Here is a 15894-nt window from a genome sequence, read left to right on the forward strand (position 1 = left end):
TCTCTATGTTTTCTTGTTGGTAATTCCTGGCTGAGATGTTTGAATGTTTGGTATTGGCAAAACTCGCTCTTTTAATGCAGTTTCGTTTAAAATTAGGCAAGTTTTGTTTTAGAGACATGGAGACTGAAAGCATCATTCTCAATATCGTGACGTCACACGCGTGCCAAAGGGGGGTTGTAAGTCCGCTGTGAGACTAATATCAGCTGTTTAGAAGCATATCAAACCATTCAATAATTTCTCACAAAATTTCGGGGGGGGCCCGGGCCCCTTGGGCCCCCCCCCATAAATCCGCGCCTGACTGTAGCCTACGTTGCCGGTATTGGCCGATACGGTGCACACCTTATCCATACACGCGATACGCGCCGATACAAAAACACTAATATTGGCCCAATAATGTGATGTTTACTGGGATGGTCAGATTCGCATAGCACAGGCCTACTCGTAGAAGCTTTTTACGCAGGACCGGTCACCGGGATTGATCATCCATGGATTGATAGAGTGAAGTTTCCGATTATTGAAGTGTTGTTGTCGGGGAGTTATTTCGTCCATTAGATGCCACTGAATGGAGAGCATTCCTTAACGTGCGATGCTCAAGTGCACACCTCAAGAGTCGAACAAGCGACGCTTGATCTTGATGGACTGAAGTTAGCAAAAATCAATTCTTCGAAAGACACATGGATACTTTTGTACACAGGCCATGCGAACGTGCAGCTTAAATTTGACGAGAACCCTATCTTTTAGTTGCCAAAATCGTTAATATAAGTTGATAGTATGAGTAGAGTGAGTAGGCTCGTAGTCGTAGGTACATAATAAATAAAGTCTTTGTGCATGTTTTGTAATTATGACTTTGAGCTATTATTGTGATATTGTTATCATAGTCCAGTGGTTCTCAACCGGGGAAGAATTTCTCTCAATGAAGGAATTTCATGAGTTCAGGGGAGGAATTTCATTAAACTTAAAAAAATTACATTGCAAATGTTACGGTATCGCACTAAATATCTTTTTCATGTCAGTGCAAAACATTTAGCAAAAATTAAGACAAGATAATTGAAAAAGGAATTTTAAAGCATTTGTCAGCACTTGAGAAAGAATTTGAAAGGTAGGCTACTTTCCAGAGACATCTGATGAAAACTTGGATTTCATGAGAAATCTTTTTGCATTTCCAGTCGAAAATATTTCAGATAAATAGGTGCAGTACAGTACCAGGATAAATTTTTAGAGCTTATTCATGACTCTTTAGCCAGGCAAGTGTATAGCGAAAAACTTGTTCAACAGCTCTGGATCGGAATGAAAGATTTTTACCCATACTCTGTTGCAGATTAAGAGCAAACAAAGTTGATGTTGAGGATGACTTGCGTTGTGCACTGTCACGAACTGTGCCGACGCTGCCACGCATACAACTAGGCTACTTACAGAATGCAAACAAGAGCAAACTTCTTAAGTTGTATCTTACTGTGCCAGTTACTGTGGAATAAATTGATATGTAAAACAACTGTATTTTTTTATATTCTTTTTGTTTTTTTTAGTCATGTTACGTGTGAACAGTGTTGGGCACGATAACTCATTTTTCAGTAAAGCGATAACAATAATCGATAAGCGAAAAATGCCTAAAGCGATAACGATAAACGATAAATCAAAAAAAAGTTAAGCGATAACGATAAATTATCGCCGATAATGTCCGATAACGATAATTTTTTTTTCTTGATTAGCGCTGCCCCATCCCATGCAGCACGAACTGTTTTCATCAACATAAAGGGACAAAACGTTTTGTAAGTTATGCATAAATAGAATCGCAATAGCGGCAGTGAGTATCGAATCTTCAACCTCTTGATCCAGAATCAAACCACTGAGGTAACCGCCGTGCTTATAATTATACCTTCAGATATCAGTTGGATGCTTTTATCAATTGAGTTACACTGCCGCTTACGTGCAGTAGGCAAAATAATTAAATCAAATAAAAATACCATAAAAAATTCTAAACTTTGTATTTTGCTTTCTGCTTAACAGTTCTGCTGCTGGAAACGAGTTAGCTCGTGCAATTGTGATGTAATTTAACGTCACATGATGTCACAATGCCCCAAAAATCCTAATGTGTTGCCAGTCTGGGGGCCTGACAGGTTGCTTCAATTTTAAACCAAAAAAAACGATTTTTAACCCATTTCCCCGCCAAATTCTTAAAATTAAATAAAAGTCAAAACACCAATCAGTGTGAACAAAGCTTGAAATTCAGCAATGACTTTGAGGTCTAGAAATTCTTAGACTGGGATAATGATGCCAGGCTACTAGTATATTGATCAATGCACATAGGTCATGTAAAAGAGCTTACTTTTTATGCAGCAAGGTAATTGAAATATTCTATTATTTTTAAGGTTTAGACTAATTTACCTATTCATTTAAAGTCACTAGACTAGACTGCTTACTGGTACTAGCTAGAAGTCCTGTAGGCTATCTAACCCTAGTCGCTAAAAAAATCCAAGCAAGCATTTTCTTATGAATATAGGCTATGACTATGCTATGATGTCAACAAAACTTTTGAATGTAATGTAAAGGCAAACCAAACGTGGTAGCCTATAGGTTTCATCGAATGGAAATATGCTTGCAATCGCCTAGTTGGTTAAGTTAAACTTCGGTAGCCTACCGTACAGTAGCCTAGCTACCGGCCAGCATAAATTGTCATTTTTACATCGTTTCATTGTCGCCAGACGTTGAAATCGTGTAAAAAAGGAACTTTTGCTGATCAGGTATAAGTTGCAACTGAGAAATATTTACAAAAGCCATTCGATTTGTTCAAAGAACCGAATTAGCCTAACAGTTCGTATTTACATTGATTCAATGTTTGAATACGTTGAATCACTCGGTCTATCGTTTTTTTTTTTTACATCGATTTCACGTCTGAACAGGTTGATTCAATGCAAAAAAAAAACTGTTTTGCTGACTGGCGCGCTTGTAAATGCAATGGTCATTTCGACGATCAATTGCAACACTGATTTGCTCCAAAATTTCAAAGTGCGTTTCAATAGTTTGGCAACCCATTTTTTCATTACCATGGCAACCAGAGAAAAAGGAGAACTCCTCTCACTTTTTCAAAACGCTGGCAGCTAAAGTGTTAAAGAGCTGTTTACAGCAAAGTCAGCAATAATTGAAAAAATTCCCAAAAACGCAAAATGCTTGAAAATTTATCAGTAATCTTAAGCGTTATTGGTAGTAAAAATGTGCATACTGTGAAATTCATCAAGCTTGTCAAATTAGTCGTGTTTGTTTAAGAACAATAACATAATTATCGTAATTTACTGATAATTTCAGATCATTTTTTTGTTTTCTTTGCGAACACCATCATTAAAGCAATGGCAAAACGCTTAGTTGTTGAGATAAGAATTACAATGTAGGCACTGTATTAGTGGGAATAAAAATATTTGATTGAGGTAGGCTATGTCGCATAGGTAGGCTACAGTAAATGAGAAAGGTTATACTGTACTTAGCATAATTTTACCACGCAACTCGATCCACCTATTGTCATGCAAAAACTACTACAAGATGCAAAAAATGTGATGCCTGTCTGCATGTTAAATGCAAAATGCTTCAAGCAATATCATATTCCGCAATGACTTGTTTCAGTGATGTTGTGTTACTTTGCTAATTTTCATCTTCATATTTTTTGAACTTTCATTTCAATAAAATGCTCGATGACAATAATGACTTGACAAGACATGAACAAGACATTTCCCATTTATTACTTTGAGCGATAAGTACAATGTAATAACGCTTACGCATTACGCACAAAAAACTTGTGAAATTTGATAACGGATTTGCCTAGCGTCTTATATATAGGACGGCTTTTTTCTCAAAAAGTACAAACACAATTAGGAAAAAAATAATTGTGATATGTTTTTTAGGTCATAATTGTGCAATATTTAAATTTTCCGAAATTTTTTTTAAGTACTTTCACTTTCGGCACAAATGGGTTAACTTTTTAAGTTAAGTGGCACTTATGCATTCGGTTATTATTTTTGGATTAAAATTATATCGCCAAGCTAAAAAAAATCGATCTTACAGTCTATAACCGATCTTGTGAATGTTATTGTGTGTGAATTTTGTCTTTTAATCTGAGCTTGTGACGTAACCGCACGTCTCAAGGCAAGTTCTTGCAATTTTAGTTAATCTACTCATCTAAAGATTTAGTGCGCTTAAAACAGTAAGTTTCATGTTTTGACGAGAGAGATTTTATTTTTTTACGACAATTTCTAAAAACTAACACTTCCAACGAAAAAAGAAAACACAAGAATAAATAGTTGATCATGAGGTGGCGCGAAAGACCATGTTTCCGATGTAAAAGCGGCCTCGTATTGCGACACTTTCACAAACCACTTGCCAATTTCTTTCGCTTCGCTTCAAAGGAAGTTGTGTCTCCTGTGCGCTTACATTTTAATTGTAAAATTCACTCGCGATTGCCCATTGCAGCAAAACAATAAGAGACTTGTTGCATGCATTTCATTACATTGCAATTTGCAGCTCTAAAAATTATTGTGTTGTCAGGACCGTCGCTGCAGGGGGGCTTGCCCCCTCCCCTGATAACGACCTGTGCACACACACTTCAGGCACTGAAGAAGAACTGGTTTTAATTTTAGTTTCATTAACTGGGTGGCTAGTAAAAATATTAAGCTTACTTTTCATAATCTTTCCACTTGTGTGTTGATCCAAAACAAAATTTATCGGCGATAATCAAATATTGCCTTTGGCGATAACGATAAACGATAACTGAAAAAATAATTGAGCGATAAGCGATAAAAATTTATCGCCGATAATTATCGCCGATAATGCCCATCACTGCGTGTGAAGGAAAAAATCCATAAGACAGATACCCACCGAAGTGGGTTATGTCGTCATCTACGACATAACATGTTATCACGAAGGTCACGGTTATGTAGGCTGCCTACCGCCCAACACTAGTACACTACGCCACTAAAAAATCACACCATGGGCTTTGCTTGCGCAGAATGAGTATGATCGACATGATGGGTGATTTCACTTGTGATTGGGTAGGCTATATTTTAAGTCGGCCAGTTGCGACTTCGACTGATTGTCTTGATAAGCCAAACCAAAAACTGACTTAGACGGTAATTTTTATATACCACCAGCTGGGCGGTCCCCGATCCCATTTTTACTTCCGATCGGAATGAGAAAGAACCCTTGCATGATGGCTTCAAGTTTCAAGTACACATCAGGGAGAATAGTAGAGAAATCATTTTAGTTTAAATGCTAGGGTTTCTAGAATTTAGAACTCCCTATTTTGGTTTTAGTTATATGCGGAGGAATGAATAGTTCCAAAATAAGTAAAGGCACTAAAGGGAGGAACGTAACAAAAAAGGTTGGGAACCACTGCCATAGCCGACCAATTAATTATGGACTAGATTTTGGAATTTGTGCTGGAATTCCCAAAAGTGTATTGCATGAAGCAGTGAAGATTTGTCATGCTTGCAAAATAAGTTTGCTGTGATTTGAGATTCAGTGATCACACTTCTGCAATTTGAATTCTCAAAACTATCCTTTCTAAGGGATATGATCCCCAACAATCTGTTAGTGTTGTATCGCATCTGTGATAGCAGTGTACTGTATGTTATCGCAATGGGCGCAAATAAAAGCATGATTATTATTATTATTATTATGAAGTAAATTTAGCTTAGAGTTTAAAATTGAAATTTCATCGCCCAATAATTTGCACGTTGGCAAGGCCTGTGTGTATATCATCACTATTGAAAAAACATTGACGTATTGAGGAAGATGCAAGGGACAGGGTGAAATGGAGAAAAGGGATTAAAACAATTGCTGCGCGGAAACAATCGGCCACCCCCACTAGTGGGGAACAAACCGACGATGGATTATGATGATGAGTCAGTGTGCTGCTGACTGCTGTTGTTTTTCAATTTTTTTTGGTGTTTCATAGTTTTAAAAAGTTGCAAATCACTGTGATAGGCTGCAGTAGTATTTTTGTTGTAAGAAATTTAATTGCAATAACTTTTCCTCTACCAAAATCTTTACAAAGTGTTTTTTTTTTTATTCTTTTATGTTATTGCAGGGTTTTGCTGCAAGATGTCTTCAACGAAAATAGAGCAGTTTGTTGATAAAATTTCTCAACGTGTTAAAAGGCCTTATCGAAACCGGTTGAATGCTCTCAAGAGCTGGTCTAAAGATGAAGACACAAAAGATCTTTGTGCTATTGCGCCTCCTCTTGAAAGTTATATGGACATTTCAAAGAGCAGATTAGCAAATCATGTATGGAATTGTTTAGAAAATGGTGATGTGGTCATTGGTAGAGTAACATCTAAAACAGAAAGAAGTCTCTCTATACGTTTAGTGTGTTTTGATGCAGGAAAAGCCCAAGACATTGAATCAATGGACATTTTAGCTCGTTGTCCTAGGTCAGAAATACCTACCGTCAATAACCATGATGATCCTTTAATCCGCTTCTCTGATAATGATTTGGTGAGGGGTGAAGTAATCCGTATCTATAGAAAAGAAGAAGTTGTAATAAGTTTTTGTTGTAAGTGCAATGATTATGATAGTTCAGACTTTGGAGTTATTTCAGAAGAAAATTTACCTGTCTCTTATAAAAGAATGTGCACGAAAGAAGAATCTTACGACAAGCTATTGCACATGAGTACAGGTTTTTACAATCCTAATGTTGTTGAATATTTACAATCCAGACTTGTTAATAACAGTAAATCATCTTTTATTAGCGACTTAAATAATCTCACCTATTCACAAGATGAACTTGCACCTGCATTGCGAAAGCGGCAGTCTGCTGTGGTTGCTAAACGTTGTGTTGCTAAAGGAATTAAATATTCCAGAAAAGGCCAAGTACTTGAGGCTCTGCAAGAATTTACTTATGCTCTTGATCTGGATCCAACTAATGTTGATGCACTTGTAGCTAGAGGTGCTCTTTATGCAAATAAGCGAACGTTTGCTAAAGCTATTGCTGATTTTGAGTTTGCCATGAAATGTGATCCACGTAATAAAAATGCTAAAGTTTATTTGATAGAAGTTTTAATTGAACGAGCGAAAACTATTGAACAAAATATGCAAGATCTTGCTCAAGTAAAAGAAGCAGCAAACATGTACAGAAAGGCTTTAGTTTTAAATCCGGACTGTAAAGAAGCCAAAAATGCATTGGGATTGTTAGAAAGCTCTGAGCAGGCAAAAAAGCTTAAACGATCAAAAAGATCTCTTTCTTCAACTGACTCCGCATCTTCTGAAGGGAGCAATGCATCAGGTGATGAAAAATCTGAAAAAACAGCAACAATTGTGAAAGTACGCCAATTACTTGAACATGATGTTAGCATAAGTAAAGGAAATAAAAACAATTTCAAACAGAAACGTAAGTTATCTAAACATTATTCTTCAACTTCTTCCAGTACTTCGTCCAGTAGCAGTTCTTCATCCAGTAGTAGTTCCTCTTCTAGTAGCAGCTCCTCATGTAGCGATAGTTCATCTGATAGCAGCAATAGCAGCTCTTCACCTGGTTCACCAGTAAAAGAAAGAGGAAGCAAATACATATTGAAAAAGAAGTTGAGTGATCAACCTAATTCCTCAAATCATACCAATAAAATCAATGAAAAGCGTCATAATTCAAGTTTCTCATCTGAATCTCATATTGATTTATGCAAGAGAAAACACAGAATTTCTCCAAGCAAGAGAACGAGTTTGCAGTCATCAAACGATTATCATGATAATACGAAAAGACGAATATCTTCTGATGCTATGCAAAGAGATGAAACTAGCAAAAGAAGGAAAACATCATTACAGTTTTCCTCTAATACAGAGTGTTCAAATTCAGCACGACGACATTCATCAGACCACAAAAGACAATCTTCATCAAGCCATAGATACAAAGACGTGTGTGATCATTCTGATGTAAGCCATGATGTTACTTCACATAAGAAAAAAGATCACTTTCCAGCAAAAATTGCAAAAAGAAAAAGTGAAGATATGTCGGAGAAAAACAGTACGATAGCTGTACCAATACATAAAGTCACAAAAGATAATTTTAGCAATATTTTAGATCAAATTTCAAAATTTGAACATAAAAGAAAAAGCGTTGGTTAGATGCATGGAAAGATCACCATCTTTATCTGTTCATCATAAACTATGGCTTTAAAGTTGAATTTTAATATTTTCTACTTTGTTTTTTGGAAATACATTAAAATTGGCTTTCTGATATAATAGCCTAATAGTTTTTGTATTGTCTTATATGGTGCAAGTTGTTATTATTTTTTGCATATATTCTTTGATAAGCATCGGATGTAACCATTGCATAATACTTCTGCTTTGTTGATGTTACAAGCAGTTATTTGTAATATCATGATGTAATTGTTGAGTTCCTTTTGCTAGCAGTTTTCATTCAATGTTTGAATTAGGCAACAAGCATTAAGAATTTGAAAACCTCATGGATATTATTATGTTCTAACTGAGTATTTTTAATGTAAAAATACTCAATCTTAACATTGAGATTGATCCATTGTTTTTGTAGCTGACATGATGGTTGATGTGTTGAATTTTAATTTGATAAATGTCTTAAGCTTTTGGAAATATAACTGCATTCTGATGGTAAACATTAAACTTCCTTAGAACTTTGTGCTAATTCGCACCTTTGCAAAATTGCAATATTTCTGTAAAATTATTTTGTGGAGTCATGGCGTAAGCTGAATAGTACATAAATATTTCTCCAAAAAAAAAGTAAATTATTTTAGTTTAATTGTTACCCGTTGATGCTTGAGCTGCCTCTATGTTTACTGCATTTTGTGCCTCTATTTTGGAATTATCCTCAAAGCTTACAATACATAGTTGGCCAAAGTTTTAAGAATGCACATGTTAAGTATCATTGTTTATTGAAGATAAGTATTTCTGTGCAAAAAGCTGACGTGGAATACAACTACTTTCATGAAACATATCCAATTCAATTTATGGATTTTCAATGGTTTTGCTGCAAACAATATAATTTTTGTGGGAGTTGTAATCTTGCTTGATTTGAACTTTTGAGCTTCAAGCTTTCACTGTTTTTTTGTTTTTTTATGTAAAGTGATATAGGTTTTACATGCAAACAAATGGTTTCAGAAAAACCGTTTCAAATGAGAATTTGCCAAATGTTTTTTCTTAATAGTAATAAAAGGTTTCTGCAGACTCTTAACCTCAGTTCTGGCTTCTCGGTGTTATGGGAATTGCTAATCATCAATAATTGTAGGATCCATGTGAGAGGATTCAACCAAACGTATAATAATCAATAAAAAATCAACCAGGTTTGGTAACTACAAAAATTTATTGGTAGAGCTTTTGCCGCCGTAAAGGCGGCTTCATCAGTACTCTTATTCAAATGATTCAATTTGATTCAAATTCAATCTGATTCAAATTCAAATGATTCAATTCAAATTGAATCATTTGAATAAGAGTACTGATGAAGCCGCCTTTACGGCGGCAAAAGCTCTACCAATAAATTTTTGTAGTTACCAAACCTGGTTGATTTTTTATTGATTGTTTTTTCTTAACTTTACATAAAACTTTAGTGCTTTCAATTGATTGTGATCAACTTAGTACTAACGTTTTGTTGATGCAAATTTGTATCCAGGGTTACGTTACGATGAATATCTTTCAAAATAAGCTTAAGCATGCTCCAGTCCCAAAGGGAATAAATTTATCTGCCGGATCTGAAGTTTTATCGAGGTAGAAATAACTGTTCATAGTTGTTATAGCTTTAGTTATGTCCAATATTAACTATTTTGCATTCTTGCATTCAGTTGTTGATAAAAAATTGTGCTTGAAAAAGATGACAATGGTCCCTGTTTAAATTTTTTTTTAATTTACGATAATTTCAATGAACTCTTGAAACAATATGAACATCACATCTAATATGTACGGTGATTGATTGAATCTTCATCTTCATACTGGGAAAGCTTCTTTGAGAGCTTAATCCTGGCAGTTTTGCATGCTTGTAGAGGCTTTGAACCACTGACGCAGGCCCGGTCGCCGAGATTGACAGAGTGAAGTTTCCGATTGTTACCAAGGAATTATTCTATCCACTTGATGCAGCTGAATAAAGAGCAGTCTTTAACATGCGTTGCCCAAGTGCACACTGCACACCCTAAGAGTGGAACCAGCACCGCTTGATCTTGAAGCTTCTTCGGTGACGAAGTCACTCGCTAAGCTATCGGGGCGGATGATGCAATGTGGAAGCTGCATCTTTTGATTTTTGTGAATGTCGACAACTTCAGATAATCCAGCTTTGTATTTTATGATCTTGAATTGCAGGTTTCAGGAAGATTGGCAAAGCCTTCACCACAACTCTGTACATTCCTCCACTGTGGCAAATGTAATGAGGATCTGTGATAAGTACTGATGATACAGTTGTGCAGATTAATTGATTCCATAGGCGTAGGACATTGTGATATACCACACTACAGTAGCCTTTAAGCAGAATCATTTAAACTGTATGAACGCTTCCTACATGCAACATTGTTTTCATTGAATGCAATGTTTTTGTGCTTGATTTTGGAACATGTTGCAAGACCTGGGAATTATCTGTGTTCTTACACCTGTTGTTAAAAGATTTAGATTATGTGGATTGAAAGACAATCTTCATGTCCACCTTTAAGCAGCATGCCATTAAGTGTCCGATCAAACAAATACCACTGCGTCCTCTTGAACGTTGTCGAACTGGCGTTCTTTCGAGCGTCATACCAGGGCTCTCACCACTCGGCGATACAGCCGTTTTTGACATAGTGTTGTAACGACAACGTTAGTAACCTTCTTGTGCTTACTACTTACCAGGTGGTGAACAAACTGTTGAATAAAGATTTATCCGAATGGAAAGAGGCCAATGACAAATTCACCAGGTTGCATGTTCAGCTTCAAACGTTGCCTGGTTTGGTTGAAGACGTTGATCGCTTAACGGTTATGATCGGTACGAAATGTAGGCTACTGTAGTGTAGCTAACAAGTACTATGTATTTTTTGTAAATTGTTATGAAACGTATTTTTGTCACTTGCAAAGGTTTTGCTTTTTAAATATGATGTCAAACATAGAACAATGGATTTGGGTATTCGGTTCGGGAATAATATTTAAGTAAACAGACAAAACAATTGCCATAAAAATCGTTTGTTTGTTTTTCATATCTTTATCCTGCATTGCGGGAAAGCGGACTTGAGCGCTATGCATCGGTGTACGCCTTCCGACATACACCTGACCCACGCTACAGCCGACGGCAATAGGCGGGGCAAAACGGACATTTGCTTTTTTAAAAAAGCAACAATTTTTTTCTCCATCTTCTTGAACTACTTGAATGAATATTCCACACAAATAAATATGAAACTTTTGTTTGACACTCGGTGGCAAAGAGACCGAAATAGCTTTCTCAGTACTTTGTTATAAGAACCCCCCCCCTATAAGAACTTGTCTACTAAAATAAATGTGATAATATTTAGGTGTAACTAAAATATGTAGAAAGCTCATTTTTTGGATGCTAGTGATCCATTGTTCACCAATATTCAAAACTAAACAAGCTGAAATTAAAAAAGAGCTTTCTACATATTTTAGTTTTTCGTATAATTATAGACTTTTTTAGGTAGCTTGTTTAGGGCAAAACGGACATATCGATATCACTTGCAACACAGCCTGAAATAAATAGTTTTTTTTTTGGCTTGAAAACTGTTTTCAAACAGATAACTAGTTTGTTTTGGAAACCTGAAACAGCAAAGATGCATTGTTTCCAACACTGTTTGCCAAACAGTTAGTTTCATTCTATTTGAATAATACTAATGAAGATGTTGGCTTTATGGCGGCGAAGGCTTTCTTTAAAATAAATTTAATGGTCACCAAACCTGACCGTTTTTATTCATGGATATTTATTCTAACAAGTTTACAATAAATTGCTTGATCTTGACAATAACTAACAACATTAACTTTCAGGCAAGGCGGTCATATACAATCTCCATTTTGCCCCATACCCGGAGCATAACGGGCACCCAGAATAAAAAATCATTTTTTGTAAATAAACAAAAAAATAAAAACACTTTAAGTTTTATACTCTGGGCAGTTGTTGTTAAGTGATACGTTAATTCAAAAAACGCAATAGGTCCGAGATATCTGATTTGTTTGCTCAAGTAGAGCACTTTGAAGCCCGTCTTGCCCCGCCCTCCCCTATAGCAGTAACTGCTTGATTAAAAGTAATTACTGATGGTACTGTAAGAGCACAATTTTGTTACCGACTTAGTGTGTCATGGCACATTAGTGCGTGTTCTATCACAACATTGGCAAAAGTATCCAAGTTACGGCTTCAAAAGAAAATTTTCCGATGTTCAGATTAACGTTAAATTTCTGGAATTATTTTAAATGTTTAACATAATATTTCATTTCAAGCAACGCTGCAATTGAATAGCAAGTGCGGTATAAACGCTTCCAACTGTTTGATAAGCCTAAACATAGCTAAGTCACTTGCTGATCATAATATGTTGCAGGGCAAATTGAGTCCAGTATAGAGGAAGTAAGTTGTTCTCTTGATCTGTATGAGAAGGTATGCGATGAATACGAACAATGCAAGCGTAGTCATATTGCCTTGCAAGAAGTGAACCAACTGAGAATTGCAAAAAGGTAAATTACTGCATATTGAGTAAAAAGAAACAAATATTTCTTCTGGCATTTGTTGATTGTACAATTTTATAATTTAGTTTCGGGAGAGAGTTTGCTTTTTTATACCAGAGACAGGCAAGACACAACAATAACACAGGGTTGAGCATTACAACAGTATATTACATATTTACAAATAGTTCAACATTCAAACGTTTTCGACTTAACTTAAGTCCTCATCAGGAATCTGTAAATAATTATAAACTACAATAAATTTCACTTCTTGACAGTGACTACCGTAACTAACTAACTAACTAAAAGCATCGAGAAACACGCACGATTAAAAGCACTGGAGTGGAAAACATACAGACAGACGAAAAATTACATTAAGAAAAGGCAACTGCATGACTAAGTTACAAACGAATTTGCACCACGGAGTACGTGATACAACTAGGCTAATAAATATTGAGGAGAATGGAGGCGCCACCGGCAAATAATTGTTTGTTTAGATTTGGATTGTAGCGTTTGATTAACAACGCTTCCTGAATTTTTGTGTCAAATTGGGATTTGCCTTTGCGTAAAATTTTTTTTTTTTTTTTTTAAATGATTCAGCAGAGAATTTTTGATCTGTGCAAAAAGAACAATCCATGATATGGTCCTTGATGGCACTTTTCTTTAAGTCTCTAAAGTTCAGATGCTCCCGTACTCTCGTGGTCAAATGTCTGGTGGACATACCGATGTACGTCAATGCCGAATCACACGGACATGTAAAACAATATACGACATTTGAGCAGAGAGACGAAGGCGTCTGGGACTTTAGTTGAAAATACGAACTAATTTTAAATGTTTTATAAACAGGAAAAACGTCCACATCAAATTTATTTTTCGTATTTGCTTTTAGTTGTTGGACAATGGACATAAGCTATTAGGCTATTCATTAGTTCTTTAACTTAACACGAGTGCAACATTTTTACTCGTTCGCACCTTAATCGTTTTGATTTTGTGCTGTTTGCTTTCAGTTAACCTGAAGATGATCTAGCAGATCAAAATCGATTTTTAGCTGCTTAGAATTGAACTGCCTCGCGAAAATCAGTTTGTCTAGGAATTAATGTATTTTGATGCACATAAAGAAATGATGCGTTACGTATGTAAGCATAAATGTTGAAAAGCGTAAAAGTTGATACAATTGAGATTACTTTTATCTGAGCATTTTTGTGTTTTTAAAAATCTTTGAATTGAAACGTAGGACGAATACGAAGTCCAAAGGCTGCACCAATCTAGCTTAACCAATGAAATGAGATTCAAAGCATTTTATCTATTGCCTAGTTTGTTTTTGTTTCAGACAAGAGTTGGAAAAACTTAAAGGTATGTGGAAAATTATCCCATTTGACGTTGTTGCTCTTTACCCTATGCAAATGGGCACTGCCCTCATGAATTGCACAGCAGTGACAATGAAGTGTTATTTACGGTTGAGGCTATTGATTCGGAGCGATTTTATCATGTCCGGAGTCGGAGTCGTTAAAATAAAGGCGACCCCTGCTTGATACAAAACAATAAACAATAAAAATTATGTTTGCAGTCTTTTTTCAAAGTTTCGGTTCTTCTTCGTATTTCGTTTTAAAACTTTACCAGAAAAATATTTTTTGTTTTTGGCAGCTTTTGTGTAATTTCGATCACAGCTTAAGTGAAATTAAATTTAAAAAAATAAAAAAGGACAGAAATTAAAAGACACAGTTTGACACTTGCATCACAACGGCCACACCTGCTTGAGGTACTATAGATTTCTACGTTTGTGATACAGACAGTAAGTGATTTTAAGAGGTCATAATTTTGGAAGTCGCAACTCCAACCATTTGAACAAACCACTGCAATTCTCCTGTAATCATTAATACGCCTTACCTTTAGTTGTTTTACGTGCAGATCTATGTTGTGAAATGTCAATGTCTTTTTATGCGTGCAGAGACCTTGGCAAAGAACCATGCTGAAAAGTTGTCGACGGCTCAAGTCAGGCAAACCCAGGCGACAAGTGAACGAGAAGCAACCTTATTAAAAGCTTTCGATTCTGTGACGTTGTGACTGTCTGTTATGGTGGTGCTACTTTGCATACATGTATGTTGCTATTATCTGTCAATCATTAATTAATTATTAATTTGAGATCTACTATGAATGACCATGGCCAGCTAAAGTCAATATAAAACAATTTTTGTCTGGACTTCAACTTTGACTGCCATGGACCATATGGCATTCAAATATGAATGACACCGATGTTTCACTGGAGGCCATGGCATTCACATATGAATGATACCTGTGTTTCACTGGAAGCCGCGTCATTTGCATATATGCAAGCCACTACGTGCCATTCTAATGGGCATCTAAAAGCGTGCCTTCTGCTGACAATGCTGGTATGCTTGGTTTGAGAATTTTGTAAAAAGTCACTTTTTTGCATCAATAAGAACATACTTGGTTGATTTCAACACTTGGGTCATCAGTTTTGATGTAAATTAAAGCATTTCTGGCACATTTGGGGGTTCTTCAGGGCATTTATTACAGTAGGTAAATGTAATCTTCGCTCGTTTTCGCTCTTCACCACGGCCACATTCCTTGCTGATCTTTGCATAACATGTGTTGCATTTTCTTCGTATTTTTTTCCATGTCCATCCACCCTTTGGACGAGAAGGTGAACTTGTCTGATGGACGTACGAGGTGCAGGTTGACCAAGACTATCCATTTGCAGAAGCATGGCAACCAATTCCTCTCTGAACGCGGATATTTTTATTTTCTTTCGAGATAACTTTTTGTACACCACATACGCGTTTACCACAGCTGCACCTAACAAAAGCTCAATGCCAAGTTTTCGGTACCATTTTACCTCTTTTCGCATAGTTGTCACATAAGAAGCCATCTGATAGATCTATTCCAGCTTTGCCTTTATTATAGGCTAAAACTGGCAACGGTTTTTTTGTGGTTCTTTTTGATGTGCGTCTTCTATTAGCGGTTGAATTCTGACTTATGTTGTTGGTGGGTTGATTCGTGTTGGACTGGTGCTTGTGGAAGGTTAATTTGAATTGGTGTTGATCACAGATTGATTGGAATCGGTGCTAGAAGAAGGCCGATTAACTGGAACCCTAATTGGGACATAACGATTCCATTTTCATCTTCTCTTGTAATCATTTCACCGTGCTTTAGTTTTGCTTGAAGAACGTCTTTAGATATATATTTTTTTGGACTCTAACGGTTCCAACCACATGAGTCTGTTTCTCTAAGAAGGTTTGTGCCAATTCGTAA

At 36.1% G+C, this 15894-nt stretch overlaps 2 protein-coding genes across 2 annotated transcripts; both read left to right on the plus strand.

Moving 5' to 3' along the window:
- The first annotated feature begins 6078 nt into the window (after positions 1-6078).
- LOC145777097 (uncharacterized) lies at positions 6079-9616 on the plus strand. Its single transcript, XM_082588385.1, has one exon. The coding sequence runs from the start codon at positions 6088-6090 to the stop codon at positions 8098-8100; it is 2013 nt and encodes a 670-aa protein (XP_082444511.1). The 5' UTR covers positions 6079-6087; the 3' UTR covers positions 8101-9616.
- On the plus strand, positions 7996-15085 carry LOC145777098 (dysbindin-like). The gene is made up of 7 exons (XM_082588386.1): positions 7996-7999; positions 9617-9711; positions 10297-10357; positions 10816-10948; positions 12501-12633; positions 13952-13974; positions 14570-15085. Exons 2-7 carry the CDS (start codon positions 9629-9631, stop codon positions 14683-14685), a joined length of 549 nt encoding a protein of 182 aa, XP_082444512.1. The 5' UTR covers positions 7996-7999; positions 9617-9628; the 3' UTR covers positions 14686-15085.
- The last annotated feature ends 809 nt before the right edge of the window (positions 15086-15894 follow it).

Source organism: Aplidium turbinatum, chromosome 9, assembly GCF_918807975.1.
Source record: "Aplidium turbinatum chromosome 9, kaAplTurb1.1, whole genome shotgun sequence".
Taxonomy (NCBI): domain Eukaryota; kingdom Metazoa; phylum Chordata; class Ascidiacea; order Aplousobranchia; family Polyclinidae; genus Aplidium; species Aplidium turbinatum.

Coding starts and splice junctions, on each gene's coding strand:
- LOC145777097 (XM_082588385.1), top strand. CDS start 6,088: ATGTCTTCAACGAAAATAGAGCAGTTTGTTGATAAAATTTCTCAACGT.
- LOC145777098 (XM_082588386.1), top strand. CDS start 9,629: ATGAATATCTTTCAAAATAAGCTTAAGCATGCTCCAGTCCCAAAGGGA. Junction 10,949..12,500: donor TCGCTTAACGGTTATGATCG/GTACGAAATGTA, acceptor AATATGTTGCAG/GGCAAATTGAGTCCAGTATA. Junction 13,975..14,569: donor AGAGTTGGAAAAACTTAAAG/GTATGTGGAAAA, acceptor TTATGCGTGCAG/AGACCTTGGCAAAGAACCAT.